The following is a 12,651-nucleotide window of genomic DNA, read 5'->3' on the forward strand; positions in this document are numbered from 1 at the left end:
CTGAAAAAGGTAAAAAAATATGATGTTTCAGTTTCATTCCACGATGTACAAAAGAACAAAGAAAACACACCTGATGGGTGTCAGCTGGACTAAACTGTCCTCTACGTGTCTTTCAGCTGGAGTTGAGCGACAACAGAATCAGCGGCGGCCTTGATGTTTTAGCAGAGAAACTACCGAACCTCACACATCTAAACTGAGTGGCAACAAATTGAAAGACATCAGCACGTTGGAACCATTGGTGAGTGTTCACGTGTTAAACAGACATCTAGATGCAACACACTCTTCAAAAACCTGGGTGTCAGTTGATGCATGTATTGTTCTTGTGGTGTTTTATGTCATGTTAACACAAAATATTTATCACAATCAAACTCAGTATTTAATGATTGAGACAAAACCTATTGCGCGGGCACTGCTGTTCTAATGTAAATACGATTATTGTTTGGCTGATCCGATATTGCTGAACCCACAGCAACAAATACTAGCTACAATTGGCAATATCAGGCTGCTATTTAATGTAATTGGACAAGTTGCACGACATCATATACTGGAGGTGACCCTTGAAAAGGTCAGGAGACTCCTCCTTTATTTATTCTCCATATAATAAGTAAACTAGAAAAGCACTCTTTGTTTTTGTAAAGAAATGCAGCATTTGTTATTAGTTATTGATGATCCAGAAATCACGGCAAGCATAGAATGTGGTCATTTAATATAGATGTACCCACAAACAACACAACCTTGTGGCTGAGCACAGGCGTGTGTTATACATGTGTACTTTATGTACGAATACCGAATCACGTGACCAAAATATGTAGCAGGCAGCAGGAATTGATGGGACTCAGAAACACCCCCATAATTTAATCAATTGGTCCCTGTGTCCATTTTTGACACACAAGTCCTTATAAGTCCACAGCATTCGGTTTGTAGTAGGGTCACAATCATGTGATCATCAGCAGGCATCTGACGTAGTGTTCACTTGTTGTCATAGTTACAGTGGCACTGTGCTGCTATCTCACAATGATACAGAAATCTTAACAAATCCGTGGATCCAACTATAAGCTGCATCACTGCCAAAATCTACTCTCTTGGTCCTTGTGTCAATTCTGACCTTTGCTGAAATTCCATCCAAATTCGTTAATCCATTTCTGAGTAATGTTGCTAACAGACAAACAGACAGACAAAATACACCAATCATCACATAGCTCTGCTGCGTTCGTAAAGATTTATTTTTACGAAATATTGGAAAAGTCACCATTTAGCATCCAGCAGAGCTGTTCTTTTAATTAGGGTTGCATTTTTTTGGCAATAGAACTTCAGCTATGTAGATGTAAGAATCTGTTTACGTCTAATCCAGATAACGGCATGGTTTACAAATCTATACAGTTCATCACCTGGTTGAAAAACAACATGCAAACCAAACATTTCCAACAGAATAGTTTGGAACCACATAATCTTTGCTACATAAAGATTTCTTAAAGTACTAATCCACTTATTATAAATCAAAAGTCTCTGTCGTCTCAAGTGCATCTCATCATTTTATGCACTTCTATCTAGTACTATTAACACAGGAACAGTGTTGAGCTTCTCATCATGGTACTAAAACTGCATTTGATCCACAAGAAAAAAGCTGGACAACCTGAAGAGTTTGGACTTGTTTAACTGTGAAGTGACAAACCTGAACGACTACAGAGAGAGCGTGTTCAAGCTGCTGCCTCAGCTCACCTACCTGGACGGTTACGACATGGAGGACAGGGAAGCCTCCGACTCCGACGGAGAGGTGGACGGAGACGGCGTAGATGACGATGAAGACGAAGGTATGAAGTCTCAAACGGCTCAGGGGTTTTTGACTGTGAAGACATGCTTTATACACTACTGTTCAGAAGTTTGGGGTCACTTTGGAATGTTCTGATTTTTGGAAAGAAAACTGTTTTTTCAATGAAGATAACACTAAATGAATCAGAAATCCAGCTAGACATTGTTAATGTGGTAAATGACTATTGTAGCTGGAAAGCAGCTGATTTTTAATAGAATATCTCATAGGGGTACAGAGGAACATTTGCAGCAACCATCACTCCTGTGTTCTAATGCTACCATGTGTTAGCTATGGTGTTGAAAGGCTAATTGATGATTAGAAAACCTTTGTGCAGTTATGTTAGTACATGAATAAAAGTGTGAGTTTTCATAGAAACATGAAATTGCCTGGGTGACCCAAACTTTTGAATGGCAGTGTATATAGAGAAGAGGGCTGGTATGCTGTATTATTTCATAAAATACATAACTACTGATATGAAAAGACCAAAACTACCAATGTAGCGATGCTACTATCAAATCTTGTCTGTGCATCCAAAGCCAGATTTTCCCTTCTCTGGTCCATAGAGCTCCATTGCTGTCAAAAGCCAATTAAAACCCGTTTGTTCCACTGCATGACATGTTTCTTCTTAATGAAAAATACGTACACAATAGTTTATTCAGAAACTGTTCCTCAGGCTAATAACTGCCATCACTTTCACGTCCCGGAAAGTAAAAGTGAAATTGATCGCTATTATTGGCCCGCATGTGCTTCCCCTTTCTGGTTGACTGATTGTTTTCACTTTTGTATTGCAGAGGGTGAGGAGGAGGAAGATGAGGACGGAGAGGAGGAGGACTTTGATGAAGAAGAGGACGACGAGGAAGACGAAGAGGAGGTAGAAGGAGAAGAGGATGACGAGGAAGTCAGCGGTGAAGATGAGGTAAAAAAAAAAAACAAACAACTATAGAACAAGCTCGGTTGATTGTTAACCCTTTAAGACCAAGCATTGTGCAAGTCTGCCAGGACACATTCTTACATTTTTACAGACTGCAGTGTAATTTTTTGGAGTGTTTTTATTTGCTTTACATCAATATAACCCTTATGTCAAAAGTTTTAATAATATGTTTTGATTTATGTCTTAACTCCTACAATAAATTGCTTAAATGTGCAATAAACCTGAAAAAAGAAAATCTTTTTTTTCACATATTTTAAAATACAGAAATTGCATAGCTATGTCCCTCAAATTTATAAAAAAAAAACGTTGCACAATATCCTGTGTTCTTGTGGTCTGTTTTTTATGTGCACATTAGTGTGTATTTCTACAAAGCCATCACTGCAACGAAAAGTGCTCTGAGACATGACAATGTGTGAAACGTTAGTGGAACTCCCCAGATTTTATATGCAAATAAAGGAATGATGGATCTATGTTATCTGGTTTCAAATCTACCGCCAATCAGAAATAGTGCCCGCATACATACATACATTTTGTTTAAACTTGAATGAATTTTTGTTTTTCAAGGAGGAAGATTTCGGCCAGGACGGAGAAGTAGATGAAGAAGATGATGATGAGGATGAAGATGAAGATGGTATGTGTCTTTCATGTTTTTAAAACCCAGAGAATTTTTGAAGGAAAGAAGAAGTCACATGCTCACAATCTATTATCTCATTACAGAAGCAGACTCTGTACAAGTTGACTTACTTCAGGGACATGCTGAACTTTTTCAATTTTATCTTGGTCTAGAAGACCAGATTTTTCTCTTTAAAAAAGCCATTGAAATGTCATGACAGAAATATAATAGTTTTTCCAAGGAACTCTTAAATTAGTTACCAGCTTCAAAAAAAAATACTCTTTAAGGTGTAAGTCCAAAATCTCTGCATAAACCAACATGAGCCCTTATTTTTCCATTGTGAAATTGAAAAATGAAAGTGCAAAAACCATTCTACACAGCAGAGAGTGTCTTTTTGTGTGGGCAAAGGTCAGGAGTTTGATGTATTTCAGTTACTGTTATCTAGTTGTGGAAACCGTGTTTTCAGTATCCATGGAAAGGAAACTTGGCCTAGCAGAGAGAGGGTTCAGTTTTTAATTTTTATTTTTACGTACTCCCAAATTGTAAATAAAATGAATGTTAAGTTACAGGATAAATGATATGAGCAGTGTGACACCTGCTGGAGCTTCTAGTTACGTTATGCAGGTGTCTGAGGTCTCCTCAGAGCCATCACTGACGGTTCATATTATTTATTTAAAGTACAATCAGTCACAAGTGAAATATGGTGTGAGAATTTAACTTCAGCACTTCAAAACAAAATCTAGCTTGAGTGTGGAGCATCCAAAGAGGGCAGGCCCTGCTTAAAAAAAAAGAAATCTTTCACCAGCGAAGATACATGTCTGACATGTTTTATTTTGAGCTCGTAATCATGTAACATTATACAATGTAGGGACAGCAAAACATGATAGTGACCATTCAGAAACACTCTGACATCTCTCTAGAGCGGGGGTGTCAAAGTCATTTTAGTTCAGGGGCCACATTCAGCCCAGTTTGATCTCAAGTGACCAGTAAAATCTCAGCATAATAACCTATAAATAACCACAACTCCAAATCATTCCTTTGTTCAGTTATTTTTTTACGAAACATAATTAACTGACTGAAATTTGTTAAGAAAAATAAATTCAATTTCAACAATATTATGCCTCAATTATCATGTAGACTTAACAACCTACAGATCACAGAGTATCTACAAAGGAACAAACATTTAGTCACAGGTATCTGGAACTGAACAATATAGTATTTTACTTAAAAAAGCAAACAAAACAAGACAAAATGAGACAAATGACACGAAACTAAGACAAAAATTAGACAAAAAAGTTACCAAGCGACAAAAAATTAGACAAATGACACAAACAAGACAAAAATTACACGACATAAATGAGACAAATGACAAAAGAGATTCGAAAAAGATACACGTAGCAATGTAAAAGCAAAACACAAAATGACCAAATCTCGAAAAAACACAAGACAAAAAGAAAGCACAAACAGCAAAAATGAGCAAATAATGACAGAAGCGTGAGACAAAAAACAGCAAAAACGGCACAAAATATTAGACACGCAAATTGACAAAAACAATGAATAAAGCAAAACACAAAATGACAAAAATAAGACAAAAAGCACAAGCAAGACAAGAAGGAATGACAGAACGACAAAAGCGAGAAACAGAATGACAAAAAAGTTAGTTACAAAAAAATGGATGAGACAAATAATGACAAAAGCTTGAAATTAAGCAACAAAAATGATACACAAACGTGACAAATGACACAAGATAAAAATGACAAGTGTGAAACAAAAAAAATGAATAAAGCAAAGCACAAAATGACACAAATAACACAAAAAACACAGCGAGACCAAACAGAAACACAAAACGACAAAAACGTGAGACAAGCAACAACAAAATCAAGACAAAATATTACAAAAATGAGACACAAAAGCACAATGAGCAAGTTAGTATTTTGTTTTATGATCAAAACTACTTGTCATGGTCTAGAAATTATTTTAAATTTTGAGAAAAAAAACAACAAAATGCTACAAAAATGAGACACAAAATGACAAAAGACCAATGAACAATATGGGATTTTATTTTATGATCAAAACAATTTGTCATGATTTGGAATTTATTCAAAATGTATAGATTTATAATCTGGAGGTAATGTCTTCTCTGTAATTTTTACACTTTACAAAGTCATCCCATGGGCCGGATTGGACCCTCTGGAGGGCCGGTTTTGGCCCGCGGGCCACATGTTTGACACCCCTGCTCTAGAGGATGCATAGTAGAGATTTAAGCTGTTCAGGACTAAACAAGTGCTAGAAGTGAGGTTCTGAAGCTTTCTGTCCTCGCCGCGCTGACACAGATTTCCCATCTAACCCCACAGAAGCAGAAGCTTGCAAAGGCCAGAAGAGAAAGCGAGATCCAGAGGACGATGACGACGACGACGACGATGACGACGACGATTAAGAGCTGAAACTGAATACGAGAGCCCACCGAGTTACCCTTCCTCTCCCACAAACCCGAACGTCCGCCCTCCTACAACTCACACCGCCTTTGTAATCCACGTCTACACCCGACCCCCTTCCAGCTCTGAGCTCTTTTTATGGGGCAAGACTGTACCGGATGGGTGGGCCGAGTGGAGCTGCCCCCCCCCCCCATCCCCTGTTTTTTTTCCCCTCCCCACCATGGAACTGAGAGCCACCCAACACCCTCCACCTCACCCCACCCACGGGCCCCCCGAGGTTCTCAGGCAGCCACCACTCAGCATTCCACAATTTCACTGTCGATCCCTCTTTATGTATCCCGTGTGAGGACTTTGGGACTGGTATCTAGTTTTGGGTCTGTGCTTTTAATATTTTGTTGGATGAATTATTTTTTTTGTGTGTTGGGTTTATTATTTCTCATTTTTTGTCTTTAATTTTTTTTCTGTCCTTATTTTCCCAATAAAATTATTGCTATAGCAGGTGTGCAACCAGCGAGCCATGATTTTTAGTGTGGCCGCCTGTTGCACAAATCAAGGTTGTAGCTACATTTTTACTTTCTGTATGACAAAAAAACAACTTTGTAAATAAATGTTAACATTTGCGCTTTTTCTCTCTTCCTGCTTTGCCTTTTTTTGGAGTCCCAACTTAACGTAAAGGTTTAGAAATGATGACTGTGGCTCTTTCCACCAAGCTGGTTCCAGTGCAAGTTCAGAGCCAGAACCTGACTCAGTTCTTTGTGCTCCCACCACCTCAGCATTGGCTCCAGGCTCCAAAACTGGTGCTTTTCAGGCACCAACTCTTTGCTGGGCCAGAGTTAAGAACCAAATATGTCAGGGGCGAGGAGTCGGGTTACGGTGACCAACACAGAACCGCCATTTTAAACAGCCGAACGAGTAGTAGTAATAGTAGTAGTAGTAGTCAGTCAATTGTATCTGATGGAATCTGTGACATGAGTGAAGTTCTCTCCAGCTCCCTCTGTCCAGCCTTGCAGTCAGAAGTTCTTTGCCTTTCAGACCAGTGTCTTCTTCTAGCACCTTCCTTAATGTGCTCGGCTGCCATCCCTTCTCATAGTATCAGGTTTCTATAACAGTATTCAACCAGCTGCTTCGTTGTGTCTCACCACATGTCCATCCAGGGCTAGTCTACGTTGCCTAATGATGGCCTGGATGTGAGCCATATAGCGACTTGTAGGTGAGGTGTGATTTCCAGGAGACGATTTGTGCCATCTGTAGCCTTTTGGTGTAAGTCCCATAAATTGTATTTGAGAGTGTCTTTGTTGGTGACCAGGAGTCAAATCCATAAAGCAAGATGGATTCCACTGGCGCAGTGGCGGATCTTCAGTGGGGGCATGGAGGAGCAGTGGCCCCCTGTGATCTGACTGGCCACCCCATTTTCCTCTGCAAAATTTTCATTTACTGATACTCCGATTTCCAACGCTCATGAACACAACTTCGTTGTCCGACTGCACCTGAATGCACCAATGACGTTAGTTTGATCTTTTGATTGTCTTTCGTTTGGATTTGAAGAAACTTTGAAGATGTTTCCTGATGCTCGTTACAGAGTGAAAGTAGCAGTTCCTCCTTAAGATCAGAGATTGCAGCATCTGAGGACCTCTTCAAAAGAAGATGTTCTCCAGCAGGACCAGAAAGACCACGACCAAGCAGCCTGGAGATCTTAGCAGCGTCTCCCTCAGGTGGGTGTCAACGGTGTTCACGGTCAGGTCTGTGGTAGTCCCATCAAAAAACAAAACAGAAAAAAATCCAGATTATAAATCAACATGTAACAAAGCACTGTGTGTATAACGCCAGAGTATAGGATGTAGTTCAGAAAATGTCAAAGTACAGTATACTTTTCAAGAATAATATAGTATGGCCTGTAGTTCATAGTAGAGCATGTCGGCAAAAAAAAACAACAGATTATTATGTGGTTCAAAAAGCACAAAATGATAGGATGTTGCCTAAAATTGTCATGTATATGTGGTTCAAAAAATGTCATAGTGCAGTATATTGTCAAAATAGTATGTTATTCAAGAAAACATCAGAGTATAATATGTAGTCTAAAAAATTCCATAGAATAATAGTTCATTGCACAAGTGAAAGTATAGTAATTTAGTAAAACTGTTCAAATTCTTAAATGACCAAAAAACAAATGTCATAGTAATATGACATTAAAAAAGCCTATAGTATAGCAGGTCACTCTAAAAACACCATAGTATAGCCTTTGATCCACCAAACATTATGTCCCGGCTGTCTCAAGTAGGTGAGGAGCAACACACAAACAGTCCAAACGCTGGTTTCCAGAGGGTTAGAGGAGTATTTATTTGAAAGAGCAAGTTTTACAACAAGGGCACAGTAAGGGCTCCTAGTGAAAATGAATTTGTCTATGTCAACCAAAAAATGTACATTCAATCAGTGTACAAATTATTTGTACATCGGACATGATCATAACAAATTTAGTGGCAGGGTGGCCTGGGTCAACACATGATTCATTCATCCTGACGCACAGCAGTGAAAAGACTGCAGACCGGCGCTGCATAAAATGCCGTGGATCAGCAGCTTATTTATATACAGATAAATTCATGAGTTACTTTGCATTGACCATTCATGGTAAAATGTGGGTGTGTTGTGGACGGGATGTGAGGTGGATCTACCTGTGCAATCTTCCAGCTGGTGTGTGATTTCTAAAGAAATTATGTGCAGCTGTGCTTACGCACAGTTTTATAAATCAGGGGGCGCAGGGCATACGCCCATTTCAGATTTTCGGCGTACGCAAACTTTTAGTATGGATCCTACGCAATGTTTTATAAATGAGGCCCCTGCTCTTCTCGTCGTCTTCCTTCTAGTCGCTGTAAAAAGTCACTCCATCCTCGCCGACTTCAGAACCTCTTCATGACAAGTTCTTCTGCCTCTGACCTGGTGGAAACTCGAGAAACCTGTCGAGACTCGAGGAACTCGTCGGGCAAGGGAAGGTGTGGTGGGAGGTGGGGGAGTAGAGGGGGGAGGCTGCCACCCACCTCCCCGCCTATTCTCCGCCCTGACTCTGCATTGGCTCCACCCATGTGGTCACTTTATTAGGAACAGAAACTACGATGTCAAAGGGACGACGAAATTATTATTATTTTTTTGTCTGATCTGTAGCTCAGTGTGTTAAGGGTTTGTCTGTGGAGTTGCTGGTTCAAGACCAGATCCTTCTTAAATTTTTTGAAAACCCTGACAAAGACAAACAAAGAAATTACCAGTAGTGGGTGTTGAACCTGCTACCTTCCACTTAGTAGTCTCTCTTCTTACCCCCTAAGCTTGTCACTGAGATACTAATTCTTCTTTTTTTGCACATTTATAGTGTATTTTTTTGTTGTTTTTGAGTTTATTCTTAACTTGAGTCTTGTCTCGACCGTTTTTCTCAGGAGGTTGGACTTCAGCCTTTGTGCTGGAGGGTTGAACCCTCAGTTTCAAGACTTTCCAAAGCCTCCAGACCTCCTGAGTCCTCAGGACCTGAGCTTTGACACAGTCTGAGGGCTGAAATTTTCTAAGTCCCACAGTAGATCTGTTAGTTTGAACTTTCAGACAGTCCAAGGACTGATATCTTCTAAGTTCCTGAGTAGTTCTGTGTTAGTTTGAATCTTCAGACAGTCTGAGGGTTGAAGTATTAAAAGTTTCTTACTACTTCTCTGTTAGTGTGAACTTTCTTGTTAACAGAAGCCTTAAAACTTGTGACCATGAGTCTTGATTTCACATTTAGACCATCCATCTGAGTTCTTCTCAGACCTTCACCTGTGGGTTCTTTAGAAATCCTGAACAAACTTTGATTCTCTTCACTGAACAGTAAAGTTTGTGGAGATCAGAAGGTAACATTAGTTTGATCGATGCCTTCAACTACTAGTAGACTTTATCTGGAAAGCAGTTTTCTGAAATGAGCTCTTAGTAAATCTGTCCACAATCAAACCAAGAACACAGAAAGAGGAAATGTTTGAAGAAACAACTTGAAGTTTTCATTTCAGACTAGAAAACGCTTTAAGACCTTTATCTGTTTTTGCTCTTTTTGATCGTTTTATTGTCTCTTCTGTTTAATTTGATCTTTTAAAGTCTAACTGGTGTCTTTTCAAATGTTTTGTCTTTAGTTTGATTCTTCTTAAATGTTTAGTTTTGCTCTTTTCTCACCTTTTATTCTTTTCTAATGTCTGATTTTATTTTGAAATGTTTTGTCTTTTTAATGTTTAATTGTTTTATCAGCTTGTTTGAAAAGTTTCCTTCCTTCCCAATGTTTAATTTTTGGATTAAATCTTCAAGGTTTTTCTTTTTAAATGCTTTACCACCTTTTAATGTTTAATTTTCTTTTTAAATGCTTCATTGTATTTTCTGTTTAATTTCTATTTAAAGTTTTGTCTTTAAGATTTAATTTCCTAATTAAACATTTAATTTTTCAGTTAAATGTTTTGTGTTTTTAAAGGTTCAATAATCTAATTAAATGTTTTGTATTTTTAAGTGTTTAATATTCTTGTTGAATTGTATTTTTAATGTTTAATTATCTAAAATTTCATGTTTACTGTTCAATATTTTTGTTTACTTTCATAATTACATGTTGTGTCTTGTTTAATTATCTAATTAAATAGTGTCTGTTTAATATATTTTAATTGCATTTAATGTTTAATTTTCTTTTTAAACATTTTATTGTATTAAATGTTTTTTCCTTTGATTTCATTGCTTTTTTAAAAATGTAGTTTATTTCTTTAATCTTTTTTTTTCTAAGATTTTAACCCCAACCTTCAAAATGAAACAAACCCTTGAATCACAATAAAAATACTTCTGTTGTCACAATCATGAGTTAGTTATTCAGTTTATCAATTCAACTTTATTTGTTTAGAACCTTTCACACAGATGAAAAAAACTGAACAAGCAGAGGAGGGGGAAAAAAAAAAAAAAAAAAAAACTATGAACCTCAAAAACATTAAAAACAAAAAGATTAAACATGGTAATAAAATTTGTTGTATCCAGGGGATAGAGGGAGTTTGATGAAGTCTTCTTGGACTCACACCATCAATCATTTTGTATAGAAACAGTTTTAGGAAACTGCAGAGCAACAGAAGAACCAACAATTTCTCCTGTTTTCTCCTTTAATGAGTCAACTCTTCTGGTGCTTTCAGATCAAAGAACTACAGACTCTTCACAACCTGCTCAAACTCTTCATACAGGACCTCACCACACGGGTCAAGAAGGTTTCCTTCTCATTTCTACTCTGAAGCTCACCACCTCCTGCTCAAACTGCTGACAAATGTTTCTGCTGCTCCAAAGTCTGGTCTCCAGAACTTCCTACAAACTCTCAAAGTCTCTTCTGCTGCAGGTTGCTTTGTAGAACCATTACAGAAAACCTCACTAAACCACATGGAGGGGCCTCAAGATAGTCGTCCAAATGAAACCGTACAAAAACCAAACTAGCACAACCCAAACGCTAAAGTCTCCTGCAGCCTACCAGAGAAGCTCTTTAAACAGAGAATCAGGACAGGAACTCTTACCTTCTGGACAACCAACGTTGCTTCACAAACAAGAATACAGAATGTGTCTGACCAAAAACCTCTAAAGACTCACTACAGCCAAGATAAAGACACAACTCAGCTGCACCAAATCCACTAATCACTGCACACATTAGTACCATGTGCTAACTGTGGCTAAAGAACCACATTTACCAAGACAACTATCCAGTACAAAGCCCTAAAACACACCAAGAAACACATTAAAGACGATTTTACTGCTGGAAGCTGCAAGCCAACACCTAAAGAACAAACTAAAACAACGGAGCCAAACCCAGTTCAGTGAAGAGAAGCAGAGGAAATGTTTGACTGCATACATAAAGCAGGAAGACAGTGAGCTGCTCAGGTGTTCCTGATAACACCAAGCAGCCACCTGGACAGCCAATAGGAACACAGCTTACTGGAAGTCCAGAGAGCTGGCTTAGTGAAGGAAATTTAGTTTAAAGTTGAAGCAGAAAGTTAACAGAGAAAGTTTAAAACCACCTCCTGATACCTGAAATCTCTGAGTTTTCACACAAAGAACACCTGAACATGTCAAACTGGTTCCATAGTAGAAACATCACTGTAAAAACATCATAGTATGGTGTGTTGCTCTAAAAACATTACGATCCAGCTGTCTAGGGTCACCGAGGAGCGACTCAAAAACAGGACAAACACTGGTTTCCAGGGAGTTAGGCTGCTATTTATTTGAAAGAGTAAGTTTACAACAACACAACATGTGAGCAAAAAAACCACAAAGTCAGTCTTTAGTTCAGCTGTTTACTGTTTATTATTGTTTTCGCAGGTTTACTATTAAATGTATAGAGTGCTACATACTATATTTTATTGTATTTCAAAATGTACATTACTGCACAGAACATTTCATATTATTTTACCACAGATCATGGGTACAGATTGTTGTTGTTCACTGTGTATTGGGTAGTACTCATTTTGATTTTGACTGATTAGTATACAGAACCCTATGATGTTTATTTTTTACAACTGAGAACTAGTTGCTAAAAGTACAGAATATTACTTGTTATTTTAGGTGTGATAATTGTCAGTAAACATTCTAAGAAGTGGAAATTGACAGGGTTGTATATAGTGCTGTTCTTACACAATATTTGTCACTTAATTGCCCTCAGGATTCTGTCGTTGAGCTTACTAGTTTTACATAACAGACAGATGCTGCAGCTGATGATGCTGTAATTCACAAAAACAAGGAAACAAGTCCATCATAGTTTGAATGTTAACAGTCCAAAATTAAAAGGTCATATACAGCTTTCCTGTTGGGTTAAAGAGCCAAAAACAAAAAAATCCATGAAAAACACTTTGTAAAA

At 38.1% G+C, this 12,651-nt stretch overlaps 1 protein-coding gene across 1 annotated transcript; it reads left to right on the forward strand.

The window, feature by feature from the left end:
* Positions 1-1,612: 1,612 nt before the first annotated feature.
* On the forward strand, positions 1,613-6,237 carry anp32b (acidic (leucine-rich) nuclear phosphoprotein 32 family, member B; the record flags this gene model as incomplete). Its single annotated transcript, XM_051945977.1, has 4 exons — positions 1,613-1,811; positions 2,602-2,726; positions 3,306-3,372; positions 5,709-6,237. Coding segments are annotated over 4 exons (474 nt in total), but the record flags the coding sequence as incomplete, so codon positions are not given.
* Positions 6,238-12,651: the final 6,414 nt, after the last annotated feature.

This window comes from Acanthochromis polyacanthus, chromosome 3, assembly GCF_021347895.1.
Source record: "Acanthochromis polyacanthus isolate Apoly-LR-REF ecotype Palm Island chromosome 3, KAUST_Apoly_ChrSc, whole genome shotgun sequence".
Taxonomy (NCBI): domain Eukaryota; kingdom Metazoa; phylum Chordata; class Actinopteri; family Pomacentridae; genus Acanthochromis; species Acanthochromis polyacanthus.